The sequence below is a fragment of the Somniosus microcephalus genome, chromosome 13 (genome assembly GCF_052327205.1).
Source record: "Somniosus microcephalus isolate GS21.2 chromosome 13, FLI_Smic_1.0, whole genome shotgun sequence".
Lineage (NCBI taxonomy): Eukaryota > Metazoa > Chordata > Chondrichthyes > Squaliformes > Somniosidae > Somniosus > Somniosus microcephalus.
Window position 1 is genome coordinate 196247917 of NC_140999.1, and position 22625 is coordinate 196270541.

At 50.0% G+C, this 22625-nt stretch overlaps 1 protein-coding gene across 1 annotated transcript in view; it reads left to right on the forward strand.

Moving 5' to 3' along the window:
- Positions 1-14938, forward strand: part of LOC147108950 (ATP-dependent chromatin remodeler CHD6-like) — a 60271-nt gene extending 45333 nt beyond the window's left edge. Inside the window, exons 19-20 of the mRNA XM_086005937.1 lie at positions 966-1070; positions 4564-14938. Of these exons, the coding sequence (XP_085862063.1) occupies positions 966-1070; positions 4564-5454 (996 nt within the window). The 3' untranslated portion in view covers positions 5455-14938. The remainder of the gene's footprint in view (positions 1-965; positions 1071-4563) is intronic.
- The last annotated feature ends 7687 nt before the right edge of the window (positions 14939-22625 follow it).

Below are 22625 nucleotides of genomic sequence, written 5' to 3' on the forward strand. Positions count from 1 at the left end.
CCCATTTGAGTGGTTATAAAGGGATGTAAAATGAGAATTAACTCAGCGTGATCGAGTTGGTTCTGTAATTTAAAGCTGTGGTCCTCACTGGGGCAGGTGTTGGAGCATGAGCACTTGATGCCACAGTGCAGGTGTGTTGCTCCCCTTGTTTGGCTCCATGCCAAAGCTACAGTGAGCTGTGGAGGGCTCAGCACGTCCCTCGGATGGACGATGTGGTCCTGCCTGGCTGCTTCCCAGTGGGCACTGGAGCTCTGGGAGCATGGCTGTCCGACTGTGTGTCTCCTCGGCAGAAAAAGGTGCTGAAGGATGGGAACAGCTTCTCGACCTTTCAACAAAACTTGAAACCATAATGAAAATGTTAGCTGAATTCACGTTATTTGAATAAGACGCTTTCTCTTTCTGGGTACCCGCTACAGCTCTGTCAGACGGCCATATTCCGAAGGGTGGCACTATCGCGTCAGTTCCGGCTTTCAGCACCTAATCCAGGCTGACGCTTCAGTGCAGTACTAACTGAGGGAGTGCTGCACTGTGGGAGGTGCCGTCTTTCAGATGAAATGTAAAAGATTCCATGGCACTATTCAAAGAAGAGCAGGGGAATTCTCTTGGTGTCCTGGCCAATATTTATATCGGAGGGATGTGATGCCCTTTGTATCCAAAATGCCTGTTCAGGTCAATGTAAAGGATCGCACGGCTATTTCGAAGAAGAGCAGGAGCGTTCTCCTCTGTGTCCTGGCCAATACCCCTCAACCAACAGCACTAAAAAAAAAATCAGGTTCGCTGGCCATTTATCTCATTTGATGTTTGTGGGATCGTGCTCTGCACAAATTGCAAATTGCCTACATAAGGACAATGACGGTGCTTCAGAAGTAATTAATCAGCTGTAAAGCGCTTTGGGACAAGGTGAGGGGGGTTATGCAAGTACAAGTTCTTTCTTAAAAGCTGTTTGTTCTATTCTGGATCTTCAGCTAGGGGGAGCGATGGCACCGCTGATAAAGGAGCTGGCAAGATGGCTGGACGCAAACCCAGAGTATGCTGTTGCACCAGAGTGGGCAGAAATTGTGAAGCATTCGGTAAGTACTCGCACTCTGTAAAATAACTCCTGGGTCCAGATGGTGGGGGGAGGGGCACACACTCACCCATTTGTTTTTTTATGTAGCTGGGTGTTAAAAGCTTGGACAGTTTTCAAGGCATAATACCGAAATATTAAGAGCAGCAAGGTTCCAGACTTGACTCTGTGCGAAGTTGACAGTCATATTAAGGACACTAGTCTAAAAATTAGAGCCAGACCTTTCAGGAGTGAAATTGGGAACACTTCTACACACACAGGGTGGTAGAAGTTTGGAACTCTCTTCCGCAAACGGCAATTGATGCTAGATCAATTGTTAATTTTAAATCGGAGATTGATAGATTGATAATCAAAGGTATTAAGGGATATGGGCCAAAAGCTCGAGCCAGTGAGCCCAATCCCAGAGCTCGAGCCAGTGAGCCCAATCCCAGAGCTCGAGCCAGTGAGCCCAATCCCAGAGCTCGAGCCAGTGAGCCCAATCCCAGAGCTCGAGCCAGTGAGCCCAATCCCAGAGCTCGAGCCAGTGAGCCCAATCCCAGAGCTCGAGCCAGTGAGCCCAATCCCAGAGCTCGAGCCAGTGAGCCCAATCCCAGAGCTCGAGCCAGTGAGCCCAATCCCAGAGCTCGAGCCAGTGAGCCCAATCCCAGAGCTCGAGCCAGTGAGCCCAATCCCAGAGCTCGAGCCAGTGAGCCCAATCCCAGAGCTCGAGCCAGTGAGCCCAATCCCAGAGCTCGAGCCAGTGAGCCCAATCCCAGAGCTCGAGCCAGTGAGCCCAATCCCAGAGCTCGAGCCAGTGAGCCCAATCCCAGAGCTCGAGCCAGTGAGCCCAATCCCAGAGCTCGAGCCAGTGAGCCCAATCCCAGAGCTCGAGCCAGTGAGCCCAATCCCAGAGCTCGAGCCAGTGAGCCCAGTCCCAGAGCTCGAGCCAGTGAGCCCAGTCCCAGAGCTCAAGCCAATGAATCCTGTTTGGCATAAAAATAAAACAAAAAAGGTGACTCAACCGTGGTTAACAAGGGAAATTAGGGATAGCATAAGATCCAAGGAGAGGACATATAATTTGGCCAGAAAAAGCAGCAAACCTGAAGATTGGGAGCAGTTTAGGATTCAGCAAAGGAGGACAAAGGGATTAATTAAGAGGGGGAAAATAGATTGAGAGTAAGCTTGCAGGGAACATAAAAACTGACTATAAAAGCTTCTATAGATATGTGAAGAGAAAAAGATTGGCGAAGTCAAGCGTAGGTTCCTTGCAGTCAGAATCAGGGGAATTTATAATGGGGAACAAAGAAATGGCAGAGCCAATTAAATACATACTTTGGTTCTGTCTTCACAAAGGAGGACACAAATAACCTCCCAGAGATGTTGGGAAACATAGGGTCTAATGAGAGGGAGGAATTGAAAGAAATCAGTATTTGTAGGGAAATGGTGTTAGGGAAATTGATGGGATTGAAGGCCGATAAATCCCCAGGGCCTGATAATCTACATCCTAGGGTACTTAAGGAAGTGGCCCTAGAAATAGTAGATGCATTGTTGATCATCTTCCAAAATTCTATAGACTCTGGAACAGTTCCCATGGATTGGAGGGTAGCTAATGTAACCCCACTATTCAAAAAAGGTGGTAGGGAGAAAACGGGGAATTATAGACCGGTAAGCCTGACATCGGTAGTGGGGAAAATGCTAGAGTCCATTATAAAAGATGTAATAACAGAGCACTTGGAAAACAGTGACAGGATCGGACAAAGTCAACATGGATTTACAAAAGGTAAATCATGCTTGACTAATCTACTGGAAATTTTTGAGGATGTAACTGGTAGAATAGATAAGGGAGAACCAGTGGATGTGGTGTATTTGGACTTTCAGAAGGCTTTCAATAAGGTCCCGCATAAGAGATTAGTGTGCAAAGTTAAAGCACATGGGATTGGGGGTAAGGTACTGTCTTGGATAGAGAACTGGTTGGCAGACAGGAAGCAAAGAGTTGGAATAAACGGATCTTTTTCCGAGTGGCAGGCAGTGACTAGTGGGGTACCGCAGGGATCGGTCCTAGGACGCCAGCTATTCACAATATATATAAATGATCTAGACGAGGGAACTAGATGTAATATCTCCAAGTTTGCAGACGACACAAAGCTGGGTGGGCGTGTGTGCTGTGAGGAGGATGCCGAGAAACTCCAGTATGATTTGGACAGGTTGGGTGATTGGGCAGATGCAGTATAATGTGGATAAATGTGAGGTTATCCACTTCGGTGGCAAAAACAGGAAGACAGATTATTATCTGAACGGCAATAGATTGGGAAAAGGGGAAGTGCAACGAGACCTGGGTGTCCTTGTGCACCAGTCGCTGAAGGTAAGCATGCAGGTGCAGCAGGCGGTTAAGAAGGCAAATGGTATGTTGGCCTTCATAGCGAGAGGATTCGAGTACAGGAGCAAGGATGTCTTGCTGCAGTTGTACAGGGCCTTGGTGAGACCACACGTTGAGTATTGTGTGCAGTTTTGGTCGCCTTATCTGAGGAAGGATGTTCTTGCCATGGAGGGAGTGCAGCGAAGATTCACCAGACTGATACCTGGGATGGCATGAATGACGTATGAAGAGAGATTGGGTCCATTGGGCTTGTATTCGCTAGAGTTTAGAAGAATGAGAGGGGATCTCATTGAAACGTATAAAATTCTAACAGGACTAGACAAACTAGATGTTCCCGATGGTCGGGGAGTCTAGAACCAGGGGTCACAGTCTAAGGATAAGGGGTAAGCCATTTAGGACAGAGATGAGGAGGAATTTCTTCACCCAGAGAGTGGTGAACCTGTGGAATTCTCTACCACAGAAGGCAGTTGAGGCCAATTCATTAAATATATTCAAGAAGGAGTTGGATATATTTCTTAAGGCTAAAGGGATCAAGGGATATGGGGAGAAAGCAGGGACTGGGTACTGAATTTGGATGATCAGCCATGATCTCATTAAATGGCGGAACAGGCTCGAGGGGTCGAATGGCCTACTCCTGCTCCTATCTTCTATGTTTAATCCCAGAAAGTGCGTGTCCAGGGCTGTCTGGTGATGACAGGATTAGGCTTGGCTGTGATATGCTGTATGGTTGAATTGAATAGCCAGCCTACACTCCCTGCCTGAGCTCAAATGTAACGGATGCCCACTTCGGCAAGCTACTACCGGACCGGCAGCCCTGTGGAAGGAAATGTACCCCAGCACAGGCCAGCCCCAGCCAGAAGGGAACAGGAGGAGGCCATTCGGTCCCTCGAGCTTGCTCCGCCGTTTTAATTTGATCAGGGCTGATCTGTACCTCAGCTCCATTTACCTGCCTTTGCTCCATGCCCCTCGATACCCTTACCCAAGAAACATCTAACAATCTCAGCCTTAACGGGAAGAAAATTACCGTTAACCTAGGGTGGGACTTTTGGTTTTGCACTGCTGAGGATTGAGGCATGTCACTGCCTAAGGTTATGAGATGCTGTTGCATTTCCTTAAATGGCTTTTTATTTTGTGTCTTCAGGGCTTTCTGCCAGAGAGTAAGTTCAGCCGCATCCTGACTGAGCCCGTGGTGAAAGAGGTCGGCGGCAGAAAGAGAGGGAGGAGACCGAGGAGCGAAATGGCCAAGGCCGGCGGAGTTCTGACTGAGACCGCCTCGGCAATGGGACCAATGTTCATGAACGGGCTGATCGCCGGGATGGACCTGGTGAGCCTGCAGAACCTTCGAAATATTCACAACCTTCAGTTAGCCGGGCTGATGGGATTCCCAGCTGGCTTCGCCGCCATCCCTTCCGGAGAGGACGGCAAGAGCAGCCTGAACATGTTGCCCATGATGCTCCCCGGGGTGGCTGGGATGTCGCATGTGTTTGGCGTTGGGGGATTGTTGAACAGCCCATCAGTGGTGTCAAGTACCAGCACTTCGAGTACGTGTACCTTGACAATGAGCGCTTCTTCGAAAGAGGATAAAGGCAGCGAACAGAAGGGTAGTGCTGCAGAGTCGATGAAACACGAGGAAGGTTCTTCATCCGGAGATAAGCCTGGCCCAAGTTCATCTTTCCCCGACTCTGGTGAAGTCCGAGTCACCACCAGCAATCCGTTGTCCTTCAACCCATTCCTGCTGCAGGGCATTCCCGCCGGATTAATTTACCCATCCATGTTTCTTCCACATGGCATCGGCATGGCAATGCCTGGCTTCGCACAAGCCGGACACTCTGAGGCGGAGAGCACCGAGAGCCCAAAGAAGAAGAGGAAGAAAGTAAAGGAGGAGACTGCAAACGATGGGACTGAACCCAGCCCACAGCAAATGACTGCTGAGGAGAGCACGGGGAAATCGACAGACTCCACTGCCGTGCCGGACACTTCTGGGCAGGAGACTGAAAAAAACTCTGTAGAGGGTACCCAGAATGCTGAGTAGAATTTGTATTTGCTTTTAGGTCAACTCTAGGTTTTCTTGATTTCAAAATTTAAACCATGTTTATGACCCTTTCTCTCCTGCCTGGTCTCTTCCCTCCACACCCCCCCCCCCCCCCCACCGCTATGTGCAGCCTAGGAACGTAAAGCAGTTGTGTTAAACTCATCCTGCGAATTTGTTTTAATGGTATGTTTTTAATTGGGTAGCCACAATCTCCATGGCATGAACTATGCTTCGATTGTTGGCATGGAGATTATGGTTGGCCGATCTTTGGGGAGGGGGAGAGGTGGGGAGGGAAAAATGAGCTGATTCTCCGTACACCATCCAAATATATCACACAAGGGGGTCGTCGACATTTTATTCAATGCCTCTTGCTCTAGTTTCGTCAGTATTTCACCTCCCATTTTTTTGTGAAACACTGGTCACGGGAGGGGCGGGGAGGGATTCTGCCAGCTTAACCCTCCCTGGCTGGTGAGAGGGAGAGGGTTTATGTGCTTGTCCTGCCTTTACACAGTACCAGTAGCCTGTTGGTGAGTGCGTTGTTAGGGGATGCAGTGTGTCACGGTCTAATAAACTCTAATAGGAGTGCGTATTTCACACGATAGCTGTTCCACTTTCTCTTACTATATTAGAACAAATTGAAGCGTTTGATATTGGGGCAGGGGTGGGGGGGAAATAAAAATTCCAATGACGCCTCTTCAGGATTAATCCCCTTGAATATTTTGCAAATTAGCCTTTTAAAAGATGCAATGAGTGGAAAGGTTTTAGAAAAATTCTGTACATTTTTTGTTGTACCTCTGAATTGGGGAGCCAGTGGCCAAGCTCATCTCCTTAGACTGAAGGGATTTGTGTTCTATCACTGGCACCCTCATCATGCCACACGTATGGTCCAATATCTAGTAAGAGTCAGTAACCCTGTGAGGCACCCTGATATTGTTATTTTGAGACAAGCTGATGTAAATACTAGTCCTGATATGCAAAGATGAACTGACGCTGTGGAACTCCACTTACAGATCAGGTTAGTTGGTTTTAACTAGTATCGGTTGAAGATCACCAGTTATGAAACTGATTTGAGATGGTTGCCAGATAATGGCAGCTTGCTTTGCATTTGTCTCCTGTCAACAGCCAGAATCAATACCAATTCTGTCCCTGTATCTGCTCATCCCACCAGTGTGCCAGCCAACCTGTGTTGGCTGACTACACCTGCTGCAGGTTTCCATCTCACTTTCCTCCCACACCCCTGCCCTCCACCATCCCCCAAAATAATCTGCACAGGAAACTTTGTGCTATCCGGCACCGACGGGACCGAGCTGTTGCCGTCCCATCAAAACTGCCGGACAAACCAGTGCTAATGTTGAAACATACGGAGATTTTGAGCTCCGTATCTGGCAACAAACCCTGTTGCTTAGCAACAGCTTCTAAACAGTCGGCCGTACCTTGCAAGCGTCTCTGTAGCTTAGCAACAGCTTCAGCGAGACCTTGCAGAGCCTGACTGGTGGGGGAAAAAAAGCAACAAAAAGAAAAAAAACCTAACTAAACGGCTCCTGATTTTTGCCGGTGGCTCGAGCATTCCAGACAGTTAACCTCCGGATAAACCAAAGTTTCCTGTACTAATTAATTTTGGTCCTTCCAAATCTGCAAGACAGCGTTTTAGAATTCAAAGCCTTAGCTTCACAGAATATGTGATGCCTGCTCCCACAGTGAGGCATTGGGACACTGGTTTCCCTGTAGCAAGAGGGGAGAAGATTCTGATTCCTACTTTAGTAATTTTGTGTAATTATAAAGTTAAATACACAGTAGGTGTGAGAGTGGAAGATGAGCTTTTCCTGTTGCTGTATAACACTTAATTTTGGGGGATTTTAATTGTTTGTTTTATGAGGGGTGGGGGGGACACAAAATTATAATCCCCAGAAATACTTTTCTGCCATTCTTTTAGCCTTTAGCTTAGTTAAAACTTAGTGAATTGTATCGATAAATTGTTTTTTTTAAACATTTTTTTTAAAAAAGAGGGTCATCAAGGAACAATTTGCTTAATGACTCATTCTGAATCCAGGTCCTTCCCCAGTTCACTACTAGTTGGTCCCTTGTTCCCAGGTGGGTGGCAGTGTGAGTGCAGCCCATTAGCTTGGCTGGGAGACTGTACAAAGTAACATTGCAGTGGCAGCATGCACTGCGTTAGTCATTACTTAATAAAATGCCCTTCTCTTCTCCCCACCCTAACCCACACTTTTTGCTACGAAGATGCCAGATTGCAGTGTAATTGCGGCTGATCAACAGATAGGGAGATCCTGTAAAGAAATGATATCACAATGGCAGCGTGTATTGAATGAGTTTTTAACTCTCTCAGCTCCCTTACCCTTGCCCTTCCCTTCCTTTCCCCTTAACCTCTTTGACAATACCAGCAGACAAACACAGCAGGTGGACACGCTAGCTTCAGTTAAGCCAAGCAAAGTCCCCTGGAGCCAGGCGTTCCACCAGGTCCCGACTGAGCTTGGCAATGAAACTTTTAGTTGGCGGTTTATTTCCAAAGGGAATATCAAGTCTCGAAGTATTCACAAAGTTTACTGTCCACTGAAGTTTTTTTTAAAACAAGTGTTGGTTTTCATTTTCTTTACTGTTACAACCTTACATAAGTTATGGATTTGTGCCGAGGTCCAAATGTTGAGTCATATATTTCGTTATTGCATTATTTATTCATCTGTTGAATGTCAATGTGTTTTTTTATTATATATAATAATTATTCTGAATCACTAACTATAAAATTCTGACTGTCTTCTGTTTTTTTTGTCTTGAAGGCAAGCAAATGGTTTTCGATTTTTGCACGGCATATTCAGCAGTTTGATGAAGTCTAAAAAGTTTAATAATTTCCAAAAACTTTTATTGATTAGATTTTTTTTTAACAAAAAGAAGCACTGTGTTTAATGAGACTGTGTCCCATCTGTTCGTCTGCACTGAGTTCTAATAACCAGAATCACTTTTTTTAAAGAAACGGAACACTCCGCCGAGTCCTGCACTGTGCACAGTTGCCCACGGTTTGTTATATCAGGCAGCGATTAACCCTGAATTGCCCTGCAAAAGGCAAAGGCGCCTATCTTGGTTCCACAATGGATATTTAGTAATAATAGTAGAAGTGGATCTGACATGGCTATGAATCCTGGGAAATGTGGGCCAGTTAAATGTTCCGCAAATGACACTGAAATGTTACAAATACATCTCTGGGAGTGGGGGGGAGCGGAGGAGGAGAGTTAAAGGCATCAGAATTCAGGTGACGATACAATATTGTCCGACCCTCCTCCTCCCCCCAGTACCCCTGTTGCATCCTGCTGCTCTCCTGACTGTCTGTCGGTTATTGACCTTACAGCTGCCCTTTCCCCGTTTTGGATCATGTTATCAGAAATTAGCTGCAGACAGCTGGAAATTTACATCAAGCAAAGAAGTGTAATATTTCACAAGAGAGCGCAGGTGGACACCATACTGGTTTACTCTGGTGAATGGTTGTGGCGGGAGACAGGCTCCCTTTGTATTAGTTAACAGTTTTAGGATACTTTTGGTACAAATTTGAGGTCAGTTGAGGCATATCTTGTCCATGAGGTTAAAGAGTTTGTGAAGCGAAATGTTTTACAGCCCCTGGTAAGGGCTGTGCAGCATGAAGTATCAGTTCTGCGCTGATGATGCTGTGGATGGGACCCTGTAGCAGGTAATGTTGTAGCAGTAGTGTGCACAGTTTAGCTATTGTCGGAACTGTCCATCCCTGTTTTCAGGGAGGTACTGGATTGCAGTATGACCCTGACTGGCACATTTAAAGTGATGTTACAGTGGCAGCATCAGAGCGGGAGGGCACAGGATTAATTTCCTCGCTCTACTCCGTTCCTGATTTGAGGGGAGGAGCAGAGCACGGATTCTGACCTCTTGTTGGGCAAGGAGGGCAAAGTTCAGGTGAGAATGTACTTGTCGGGTCGCTGATCTGCACCTTCTACTGGCTTGGCAGAGGGACTTTGGTAGAGGTCTGGGTGCAGGTAGCCTGCCCTCCCTCCCTCGTTGAAGATTAAATTTGCCGAAAGCTTTAAAAACGGGCAGGAAACCAGAGTCAGTTGTTGGAGAAGTGAAGAGATCCTTTCAAACTTGTAGGATAGCAGTGTGCTGAGTCCTGGGGGAGGGTCCTGGGGGAGAGTCCTGGGGGAGGGTATGCAAGCATTAGTTACTGATGGCTGAAAGATTTGATTCCTTTTTTTGTTTCTCTGGTTACTACCGTAAGCTTGTTCAAACAACAAATGCCAGCGACTACATTGGGGGAGGGTTGGGGGCTCTGTCACCGTGGAGTCACTGAATCTGACCATTGGAGAAGTTGAATTTAACACTGCTATAGTGACCATCTCTGAAGCAGCTGGTTTAATGGCTCTACAGCCTGCGGATTCTGATTCAAATCACTGGGCTCCTCGGCAATATTCTCATTAAGCTGTGCAGCGGCCTGGAGGTCCGGCGCAGGCAGCTCAGCGGCTTTTAAACGGGAAAAACCGCGCCTGCGCAGAAATTTGAATGGGCCGCGCGCAGCCCGTTAAAGGGACAGCGCCCCCCCAAAAAATTAGCGGGAACATTGCTTCTTGGTATCTTCTTCCAACCCATGTTTTCCCTGATGAGGTCATCAATATGAGTTCTAAACAAAACTATAATTTAAAGAAAGGATCTTGAAGTTGATTCTAACTTTGCTTGCAATTTTGTCTTTAAATCTCGCGCATTCCCCTCTCCCCCTCCAAAAAAAGAAGCTGGGGTGAATGAACACAGGAACAGGAGTAGACCATTCAGCCCCTCGAGCCTGTTCCACCATTCGATTAGATCAGGGCTGATCTGTACCTCCACTCCATTTACCTGCCTTTGCTCCGTATCCCTTGATAGCCTTACCCAACATGAATCTGTCGATCTCTGATGTGGTCTGACCAAGTCTCTGTACAACTGAAGCATCGCTTCCTCCTCTTTGTATTCCAGCCCCCTTGAGCTAAAGGCCAACATTCCATTTAGCCTTTTTGATTACCTTTTGTATCTGTGGACTGGCTTTTAGTGATTTGTGTACATGGATACCTAAATTCCTCAGCTCCTAGTCTTCCAGTTAAGAAAATATTCCAATTTGTCTTTCTCCGATTTAAAGTGGATGACCTCACACTTTCCCATATTGAATTCCATATGTGGAAGCAAGTCATCCTCGGTTCCGAGGGACTGCCTGAGAAGAAGAAGGTAGCTTTTCCCACCCAGTTTGTCGATGTCCCATTGACACAACTTACTGTCTCTTCAAATTTGAATAAACAACTCTATATTCCTTTATCCAAGTCATTAATATATATGGTTAAATGCTGAGCCCCCAGTACAGACCCCTGATCAACACCACTTATCACAACCTGCCAATCAGAAAATGTTTCCTTTATCCCTACTCTCTTTTTCAGTGCAGTACTGAGGGAGTGCTACACTGTTGGAGGTGCCGTCTTTCGGATGAGACGTTAAACTGAGTCCACGTCTTCCCTTTCAGGTGGACGCAAAAGATCATATGGCACTATTCGAAGAAGAGCAGGGGAGTTCTCCCCAATGTCCTGGGCAATATTTATCCCTCAACCAACGTCACTTTTTTAAGAAAAACAGATTATCTGGTCATTATCTCATTGCTGTTTGTGGGATGTTGCTGCGCTCAACTTGGCTGCTGCGTTTCCCTACAACAGTGAATGCACTTCAAAAAAGTACTTAATTGGCTGTAAAGTGCTTAGGAACGTCCTGAGATTGTGAAAGGCGCTATAGAAATGCAAGTTCTTTCTACCTCCCAACCAATTACCAACCCATGTTGCAAGGTTACCTCAAATTCAATGTGCTTTTAGTTTGGCTGCTAATCGCCTGAGCGGAACCGTATCAAATGCCTTGTGGAAGTCTATAGAGACAACATCCATAGACACTGCCCTATCCTGCATGCTGGTGACCTCATCAAAACTTTCAGCTAGACTAGTGAGACATGACCTATTCTTCACAAATCCATGCAGAGACTCTCTTTGATCAGCTCTTACTTGTCCAAGTGCTCTGTCACTGATAGATTTCAGTCACTTCCCCACAACTGATGTTAAACTGACAGGTCTGTAGTTACCTGGTTTGTTCTTCCTTTCTTAAATAATGGAGTAACATTTGCAATTATCCAATCCAAAGGCACATTTCCTGAATCTAGAGAGCTTTGGAAAATTATGACTAACACATCTGCAATTTCCTCACCTGTTTCTTTCAATATCCTGGAGTAAAAGCCATCAGGGCCTGGAGATTTGTCTATCTTAAGTCCCATTTATTTACTACATTACCAATTTTGTACTTGTATTGAATCCACTAAGTTCTTCCCCGTGACTTATTTTCACTTGTACCGCTGGTACTTTGTCCTCTTCCTCCGTTGTGAAAAGGGATACAAAGCACTAATTTATCATGTCTGCCATTTCCTTATTGTCCATTGTAGTCTTGCTGACTTTAATGGACCCACATTCCCCTTTACAACTCTTAAATTTATAAAAATTTTCTTCGCTTTGATAGCCCTTGCAAGTTTTTTTTATACTCCCTTTTTGCACCTCGTTACTTTCTTATCGCTTTGTTGCTTTTTATAGCTCTCCAGTCGGCTGGATTTCCCACCTTGCATTTATGTAAGCCTTTTAATCTTATCTCATTTGTTGACCATGGTTGCTTAACTTATACAAGTGGATCTGTTGGCTTTTAGAAGTATGCACTAGTTTTGTGTCATACCAAATACTTTGAATACTTCCCATTGTTTGGTCCCTTGTCCAAATGACCATACAGGGTAAGATTCTGGCTTTTCACCATGCTCTTGTATCAGTATCTCCAATAAATGGTGTTGATTGGAATTTCCCTTGTTGAGCGAATGTTACGATAATATTTTCTGAATCCCACTGCCCTAGTTCCTGGTCTAATACTAGTATTTAGCGCTGGCGTCCGTCCGTTGATATTTCCGCAAGCACGGGTCACGTAACTCCACCCCCCACCCCATGTATCTTCTTGCTGTTAGCAGCAACACAACCCGATTGCTTGTATTGGACTTCCTCTTTTACTAGTTGCCCAGTAGTATTGCACTGAACGGTGCTGCATCAGGAGTGTTTTGAGTGTGGTAGAAGCACAGTTTAGTTGCTTGTGCACACCAGTCTAGTCTGGAAAAGCAGAGCCCGTTGCACTTCAAGCACATGTTGGTTTAGCTTTCAACTCCTGGTGAAAATTCCAAAGGGAAGACCAGATGGGCCCATTGCCACAGACCATTAGAAATGTTGACGTACAGCACTGCTGGTGCAAGACCACTTCTTGGAGTGGGCTTGTTTGGGCCTAATGGCCCTTTCCTGTTCCTAAAAATTCTTCAGTATGGTTCATTATTGATGCCAAAATGTGGCCGTGTTATTGGCACTGTCTGGCATTGGGTGCAGAAGATGGTGACAGACCCAACCCCGATCATACAGTCTAACTGAGGGAAATAGTGCTCAAATAGCTTTTGAGGGTAGCCTGTTTGGCTTGAGCAGACCAACAGATGGGAGTTAAGTCTCTTTATAGCAAAATAGCTCTTACTGCGCAGTGCCCTGTGCAGACTTTGCATTTCCTGCTACAAGACTCTTAACACTAAAAGCTTTGCAAAGAGGAGGAACAGTGAAAATTCATAGAAGCCATTCCTGCTTGTAGACGATGAGCCCTTTAGTTCTCGATGTGTAATGATGAGTGCATCTTGTGTTTTTTTTAAATAAACAATGAATCTTGAAAATTTGATGCGGATGTGCGCACTACAGGGGGCCACTTTGATGTGTCAAACCTGAAGTCAGGATGAATCCTTTTACTTGAACCCAGCAAAAATCTCATTTAAAATCATTTGTCTGAGATCCAGATCCCTGTCTAAAGAGCACTTTTTAAAGTGTCATGGAGTTGCAATCTCTAATTAAATCAATCCCCAAATAATATCATCTTTCCTTTTGCTCTTTATGGTAAATTGACCAAAAGCTGATTGAAACAACTGTTAGGTACCTGGTAAAGAAATCGTGGGGGTGGAACATGTGAATTAGCAGAACTAGACCAGGGTGAATGAATTGTAGTCTTTAAAGCTGTGTGTGGAACGAGAGGTTACGTTTATACCACAAGGCAAGCTGTATATTATTGAAAAACGAGCACAAATCGAGAACGGGAAGTGACGGGCTACATATCATAAGGTCAAACCTTTTGTAAATATAAAAAATATACTTGACACTCTTTATTTAAAACGCAGAGGGACTCTTTAGAGAATTATAGCAATAAATTAGAGAACTGTTATGTGTTGTATAAAGAATTTGTGAAGTATATTTCTGTTCCTCTGTTCATTTCAGCAGGCTTTGTTTTATACTGAGGCCACTAGAATAATGAGTAAAAAGAAAAATTCAAAAAAACTTTAGAACTGCTTAGATACTGAACACTCTGTTACACAATGGCAGTGCAAAGTGAAACTAGACTGTGTGTAGTTTCTTCTATTTATCCTTTTAATTTGTTGAGTTTTACTTTTTTTATAGGTATACCTTTTGTGTAATTTATATATAGGTGTACAGACTATATACAGGTCACTGGTTGAGAGCAGTTTCCCTTCGAGAGACGTTTTTAGTTTGATGTACCAATTTTATTTGGATCAAATAGCAGCATTGAAAGACAAGCCCGTGTACACAGACCCATTTAATCAAAGATCTTCAATGCTTCAGTGTTCATGACAGATTTGTGTGTTCTCGTTACCTTGTGTGCTAACAAAACCCAGGAATAGCTGGGAGAGCCAGAGATGGTTTCTAACTGCGCCTTGTTTTTGGAGGGGGTGGGGAAGTGTGTCAAACCTTTAATGGAAGATGTGAAGCTGGAACGTAAACCTTACACCATTTTAAAGGCATTGCATTTTGAACTGGCGTAGGAGAAAAAATTATTTACAGGAGATATTGCCCAAAATGTGTTTTTTTTTTCATGTATCTGGTTCACCTCTCTCCATCTGACTGATGTGGGTCTGCAATGCTTACACTCCCAGCCTCAGTGACGCACTCGTTCCATCTACTGAACGCTAACTGCAAAGTGGCAATGGACTTTGTTATACAACACCCCCATCCACATTTTGATTTTGAACAGTGAGACTTCTATCCTCTTCTCTTTCTCCTGCCCCACCCCCACCCCCCACCAAAAATAAAGTTTCCACCTCGACTTGTGAAATAGGCATTGCTTCACCCACAAATGCTAAGGGGGTCCTGCAGACCTTACTGGGGAGTAAAAGTATCATGATAATGTAGTTTGTCTATGATGGAATATTCCATTCAGTCCTGTTTTTATTTTCCAGTCAAGCATTTCCGGTAACCTGGCATTAGGTACAAACTGTTCAGTGATGATTCAAGCACTGTGTTTTATTAACTTTTGTTTCCAATGTTGTTTCCATTGTGTCGGAAACAGAATAAAATTTAACTATCAATAAAAAAACAGATAAATGGAAGTTGATATAACTTTTATATTTTAGATGTCTTAATTTCTGAATAATGGATTAGTATATCCTGCCTGTGTTGTACAGCAGCTCTCCAGACCACACTGTTCCAATCTTCTAGAATGTGTGCCTCTGTTGTCTAATGGGTTGTCTTCAGACCCACTGACCACAGCTTCAGCATCCAGAATAGCTTTCCACTGAACCTTCCTGCTATAGTTAAGGAAATGCTTTGCCTGTTCTCAACCAAAGTCAGTAGGTCGAATACTGAGAGTGTGTAAAATCTTCTGCCTGGCAAGGGTTAGGAGAGGGGCGACCTAGATTTTACTTATCTTGCCATTTTATATCTGTTTAATGGTCATGGTTGGTCAGCATTCATGAGCAAGCCTGTGGCCTGCCCTGTCGTGCCAGCTGTGTGACGATGAGTTCCCTAACAGGAAGGGGAATTGATCAATGGTATTACCATGACCGTTGCTCAGTAGCTTAACTTAAGATGCTTGCTTTACACTCCTGCCACTGAATGATTTCCAAAACTACCGAGCAAAATATATATATTTTTTTTACCCCCATTTGACCTGGGCCACTAGTTGGAGCTGGCTTCCAAAAGCAGGAGCATCTAGGCATTGGGTTTGAAGAGTATGTAATGTAAGGCTCCTGTGGCAAACGAGGCTTCTTCCAATTGTGTTTTCCCCAAGCTCCACTGAATGGGAACTAATGGCATCATGGCATGGATTCCCTCTGCTCTTCAATCCCTTCACTCTCTTTCCTGGTCTTAAATCTAAGCCTTAGAAGACATTGTTTTCAAATTTAGTTGCAATACTATGCTGAGTACTGAATACCTCATTTATTTTGTATCAATATCCCCACGTCTACTGATATGATTGCTCTTGTATCTAAATACTGTACCTGACTTGTTGAAAGCCTCAATAAAATGTTAACAACCCGGCAAAGAGCGGTGTTGGTGTCTGAGGTCATGCAAGAGTTTCCATCTTGTTTGCTCAGTGGAAGAATGCCTGGAGACCAGCCATCGAGGTGGGTTTCTTCCTCTTTTTAATGTTTGTGTTTGAGACTATAACTGCAGTAGTTTCTTTCAGTGCTACTTGTAATAGGGGCTATTTGTTTGTGGTCCACCTCTTTACCTGTGACCCATGACCCGTGACAGACTCACTGCTTTGTGTGTCCCTGGCAATGTGATTTTGCCAAAGTTGGAATTCAGCAATCTGGTCTCTCTTGCTGTTCAGTGATGGAAAGTAAGGTAATGATTTTGGGAGACAGGTTATCCTACAAATAATGGAATCTATAGTTTTAAAATAACTAGTGATCTTTTTTGTTCCTGTGAGGAGGTGCCTGCTTTCACAATATGCCCAGGCTGGAAGATGAGAGTTAAGAAACTTGTCATGTGGGATATTCCTGGCACAGATCCTCTTTGCATTGCCCTCTGGTGCTTTGTATTGGAGCTTTCATGAAGGTGTGCCGGAGCAAGGTACTAGGATTAAAGCTCCTGACTACAAGTTAATAAGTACTAACTTGCACTTTAAAGGACTTTATGGTCTCCAGCCCATTGGCCAGTGACTCTGTTGGTTAACTAAGACAGACCTTTGCTGTTGTGATTACATCTATGTGCTCCAAAAAGTATGATCAATTTTATTCAATGTTTTAAGTACAGTATTTAAGTAATGCGGGTCTGCGACTTCATTGAGATAGGAACAGGAGGAGGCCATTTAACCCCTTGAGCCTGTTCTGCCACTCAATTAGATCATGGCTGATCTGTACCTCAGCTCTATTTACCCACCTTTGTTCCATATCCCTTGATACCCTTACCCAACAAAAATCTTGTCGCTCAGTCAATTGATCCAGAATCCACAACCTTTTGGAGAAAGCGTTCCAGATTTCCACTACCTCTTGTGTGGAAAAAGTGCTTTCTGATTTCACGACTAACTGGCCTAGCTCTAATTATGTCACCTTGTGCTGGATTCCCTCATCTTTCTACTGTGTACTTCTCAACCCATTGGCCTTAATACTGACTTCATCAACTTCAGACTTTAACTATAACTCCGGGTTCTCTCTGGCAGTAGCTAATGACAATGTGGGATGGGTGTGTCGGTGTATTTGAAGATGAGATGGGGTCGGGGAGGGTGGGGGGAGTTGGATGAGAAGGAGCAGGTGCTCTCTGATCGAACACTGATGTGGGGGTTGTGATGGTCTGTGCCCTTATCAACCCTTTCTCTTCCACAGAAACCTGCTCTGCAGTGCCAGATTGTTAATGCCTTGCTACATGCCTATTTCACACTACTATCCCTTGGCTCTGTGTCTTGTATTTGTCTTTGATTTTAATCCTTTTTCTCTTATGAATATCACTTCAGCCATTTAACCATCTCCACTTAAGCACTTCACAGCATCACCAGGATGGTAGAAGGTGAACTTGATGGACCGTGGTCTTTTTTCATCGGGCAATTCCTATTCTATGTCTTTTCCTGTGTATGTAAGGTCTGTTATTTGCCCTGTCTCTGGTTATGCTCTCCTTAAAATGCTGTTCATCTGTAATATCTTTCAGTGCTGGGGAAGGGTCTGTGTCGACTTTTAATTCTCTCCACCGATCTTTGCAGTGGTTTCTGATTCTGTTGCTGACAGTGCAGCAAGGGGTGGGAGGGGGAAACATCAGTGTTGGGTCAGAGAGCACCAACCTGCATCTCCCCTCCCCGCACCTCCCCTCCCTGCATCTCTCCCCTCCCTGCATCTCCCCCCTCCCCTCCCTGCATCTCCCCCCTCCCCTCCGTGCACCTCCCCCCTCCCCTCCCCTCCCTGCACCTCCCCCCTCCCCTCCCTGCATCTCCCCCCTCCCCTCCCCTCCCTGCACCTCCCCCCTCCCCTCCCCTCCCTGCACCTCCCCCCCCTCCCCTCCCCGCAACTCCCCTCCCCTCCCCGCATCTCCCCCCTCCCCTCCCCATCTCCCCCCTCCCCCCCCGCATCCCTCCCCTCCCCGCATCCCTCCCCTCCCCGCAACTCCCCTCCCCTCCTTGCATCTCCCCTCCCCTCCCCGCATCTCCCCGCAACTCCCCTCCCCGCATCTCGCCTCCCCGCATCTCCCCCTCCCCTCCCCTCCCCTCCTTGCATCTCCCCTCCCCGCATCTCCCCTCCCCTCCCCGCATCTTCCCTCCCCTCCCCCCATCTCCCCTCCCCTCCCCTCCCTCCCTCCATCTTCCCTCCCCCCATCTTCCCTCCCCTCCCTCCCTCCATCTTCCCTCCCTCCATCTTCCCTCCCTCCATCCACCCTCCCTCCCTCCCTCCATCTCCCCTCCCTCCCTCCATCTCCCCTCCCCTCCCTCCCTCCAACTCCCCTCCCTCCCTCCATCTCCCCTCCCCTCCCTCCATCTCCCCTCCCCTCCCTCCCTCCATCTCCCCTCGCCTCCCTCCCTCCATCTCCCCTCCCCTCCCTCCCTCCATCTCCCCTCCCTCCCTCCATCTCCCCTCCCCTCCCTCCCTCCATCTCCCCTCGCCTCCCTCCCTCCATCTCCCCTCCCCTCCCTCCCTCCATCTCCCCTCCCCTCCCTCCATCTCCCCTCTCTCCCTCCCTCCATCTCCCCTCCCTCCCTCCCTCCATCTCCCCTCCCTCCATCTCCCCTCCCTCCCTCCATCTCCCCTCCCCTCCCTCCATCTCCCCTCCCTCCATCTCCCCTCTCTCCCTCCCTCCATCTCCCCTCCCTCCCTCCCTCCATCTCCCCTCCCTCCATCTCCCCTCCCTCCATCTCCCCTCCCTCCATCTCCCCTCCCTCCATCTCCCCTCCCCTCCCTCCCTCCATCTCCATCTCCCCTCCTTCCCTCCATCTCCCCTCCTTCCCTCCCCTCCCTCCCTCCATCTCCCCTCCCTCCATCTCCCCTCCCTCCATCTCCCCCCCTCCCTCCCTCCCTCCATCTCCCCTCCTTCCCTCCATCTCCCCTCCTTCCCTCCATCTCCCCTCCCCTCCCTCCCTCCATCTCCCCTCCCCTCCCTCCCTCCATCTCCCCTCCCCTCCATCTCCCCTCCCCTCCATCTCCCCATCTTCCCTCCATCTCCCCGCAACTCCCCTCCCCGCATCTCCCCCTCCCCTCCCCTCCCCGCAACTCCCCTCCCCTCCCCGCATCTCCCCTCCCCTCCCCGCATCTCCCCTCCCCTCCTTGCATCTCCCCTCCCCGCATCTCCCCTCCCCTCCCCGCATCTTCCCTCCCCTCCCCCCATCTCCTCTCCCCGCAACTCCCCTCCCCTCCCTCCCTCCATCTCCCCTCCCCTCCCTCCCTCCATCTTCCCTCCCTCCATCTTCCCTCCCCCCATCTTCCCTCCCCTCCCTCCCTCCATCTTCCCTCCCTCCATCCACCCTCCCTCCCTCCATCTCCCCTCCCTCCCTCCCTCCATCTCCCCTCCCTCCCCTCCCCTCCCTCCCTCCATCTCCCCTCCCCTCCCTCCATCTCCCCTCGCCTCCCTCCCTCCATCTCCCCTCCCTCCCTCCCTCCATCTCCCCTCCATCTCCCCTCCCTCCCTCCCTCCATCTCCCCTCCCTCCATCTCCCCTCCTTCCCTCCCTCCCTCCCTCCATCTCCCCTCCCCTCCCTCCATCTCCCCTCCCTCCCTCCATCTCCCCTCCCTCCCTCCATCTCCCCCCCTCCCTCCCTCCATCTCCCCTCCTTCCCTCCATCTCCCCTCCCCTCCCTCCCTCCATCTCCCCTCCCCTCCCTCCCTCCATCTCCCCTCCTTCCCTCCATCTTCCCTCCATCTCCCCTCCCTCCCTCCATCTCCCCTCCCTCCCTCCATCTCCCCTCCCTCCCTCCATCTCCCCCCCTCCCTCCCTCCTCCCCCTCCCTCCATCCCCTCCCTCCCTCCATATCCCCTCCTTCCCTCCATCTCCCCTCCTTCCCTCCATCTCCCCCTCCCTCCCTCCATCTCCCCTCCTTCCCTCCATCTCCCCTCCCTCCCTCCATCTCCCTCCCTCCATCTCCCCCCCTCCCTCCCTCCATCTCCCCTCCCTCCCTACATCTCCCCTCCCCTCCCTCCCTCCATCTCCCCTCCCTCCCTCCATCTCCCCATCCCCCCCTCACTCCCCCCCTCTCTGCCTCCCTCCCTCCCTCCATCTCCCCTCCCTCCATCTCCCCTCCCTCCATCTCCCCTCCCTCCCTCCATCTCCCTCCCTCCATCTCCCCCCCTCCATCTCCCCCCCTCCCTCCCTCCATCTCCCCTCCCTCCCTCCATCTCCCCTCCCCTCCCTCCCTCCATCTCCCCATCCCCCCCTCACTCCCCCCCTCTCTGCCTCCCTCCCTCCCTGCATCTCCCCTCCCTCCATCTCCCCTCCCTCCCTCCCTCCATCTCCCCTCCCTCCATCCCTCCATCTCCCCTCCCCTCCCTGCATCTCCCCTCCCTGCATCTCCCCTCCCTCCATCTCCCCTCCCCTCCCTGCATCTCCCCTCCCTGCATCTCCCCTCCCTGCATCTCCCCTCCCTCCATCTCCCTCCCTCCCATCTCCCCTCCCTCCCTCCCTCCATCTCCCCTCCCTCCCTCCCTCCATCTCCCCTCCCTCCCTCCCTCCATCTCCCTCCTCCCTCCCTCCCTCCCTCCATCTCCCCTCCCCTCCCTCCCTCCATCTCCATCTCCCCTCCTTCCCTCCCCTCCCTCCCTCCCTCCATCCATCTCCCCTCCTTCCCTCCATCTCCCCTCCCTCCCTCCATCTCCCCTCCCTCCATCTCCCCCCTCCCTCCCTCCATCTCCCTCCTTCCCTCCATCTCCCCTCCCTCCCTCCCTCCATCTCCCTCCTTCCCTCCATCCATCTCCCTCCCCTCCCTCCATCTCCCCTACATCTCCCCTCCCCTCCCTCCCTCCATCTCCCCTCCCTCCCTCCATCTCCCCATCCCCCCCTCACTCCCCCCTCTCTGCCTCCCTCCCTCCCTCCATCTCCCCTCCCCTCCCTGCATCTCCCCTCCCTGCATCTCCCCTCCCTCCATCTCCCCTCCCCTCCCTGCATCTCCCCTCCCTGCATCTCCCCTCCCTGCATCTCCCCTCCCTGCATCTCCCCTCCCTCCATCTCCCTCCCTCCCATCTCCCCTCCCTCCCTCCATCTCCCCTCCCTCCCTCCTCCATCTCCCCTCCCTCCCTCCCTCCATCTCCCTCCCTCCATCTCCCTCCCCTCCCTGCATCTCCCCTCCCTGCATCTCCCCTCCCTCCATCTCCCCTCCCTCCCTCCCTCCATCTCCCTCCCTCCCTCCCTCCATCTCCCCTCCCTCCATCTCCCCTCCCTCCCTCCCTCCATCTCCCCTCCCTCCATCTCCCCTCCCTCCATCTCCCCTCCTCCATCTCCCCTCCCTCCCTCCCTCCATCTCCCCTCCCTCCCTCCCTCCATCTCCCCTCCCCTCCCTCCCTCCATCTCCATCTCCCCTCCTTCCCTCCCCTCCCTCCCTCCATCCATCTCCCCTCCTTCCCTCCATCTCCCCTCCTCCCTCCATCTCCCCTCCCCTCCCTCCATCTCCCCTCCCTCCCTCCCTCTCCCCTCCCTCCCTCCATCTCCATCTCCCCTCCTTCCCTCCATCTCCCCTCCTTCCCTCCCCTCCTCCCTCCATCTCCCATCTCCCCCTCCCTCCCTCCATCTCCCCTCCCTCCCTCCCTCCATCTCCCCTCCCTCCCTCCCTCCATCTCCCCTCCTTCCCTCCATCCATCTCCACTCCCCTCCCTCCATCTCCCCCTCCCTCCCTCCATCTCCCCTCCCTCCCTCCCTCCATCTCCCCTCCCCTCCCTCCCTCCATCCATCTCCCCTCCCTCCATCCATCTCCCCTCCCTCCATCCATCTCCCCTCCTTCCCTCCATCTCCCCTCCTTCCCTCCATCTCCCCTCCCCTCCCTCCCTCTCCCCTCCCCTCCCTCCCTCTCCCCTCCCTCCCTCCCTCCATCTCCATCTCCCTCCTTCCCTCCATCTCCCTCCTTCCCTCCCTCCCTCCCTCCCTCCATCTCCCCTCCCTCCATCTCCCTCCCTCCATCTCCCCTCCTTCCCTCCATCTCCCCTCCCTCCCTCCATCTCCCCTCCTTCCCTCCATCCATCTCCCTTCCCTCCCTCCATCTCCCCTCCCTCCCTCCATCTCCCCCCTCCCTCCCTCCATCTCCCTCCCCCCTCCCTCCATCTCCCCTCCCCCCTCCCTCCTCCCCTCCATCCCCTCCCTTCCTCCATCTCCCTCCCTCCCTCCATCTCCCCTCCCTCCCTCCATCTCCCTCCCTCCATCTCCCCTCCCTCCATCTCCCCTCCCTCCCTCCATCTCCCCTCCCCTCCCTCCCTCCATCTCCTCTCCCCTCCCTCCCTCCATCTCCCCATCCCCCCCTCACTCCCCCCCTCTCTGCCTCCCTCCCTCCATCCATCTCCCCTCCCCTCCCTGCATCTCCCCTCCCTGCATCTCCCCTCCTGCATCTCCCCTCCCTGCATCTCCCCTCCTCCATCTCCCCTCCCTCCATCTCCCCTCCCTCCATCTCCCTCCCCTCCCTGCATCTCCCTCCCTGCATCTCCCCTCCCTGCATCTCCCCTCCCTCCCATCTCCCCTCCCTCCCTCCATGTCCCCTCCCTCCCTCCATCTCCCTCCCTCCATCTCCCCTCCCTCCCTCCCTCCATCTCCCTCCCTCCATCTCCCCTCCCTCCCTACCTCCATCTCCCTCCTTCCCTCCATCCATCTCCCTCCCCTCCCTCCATCTCCCTCCCTCCC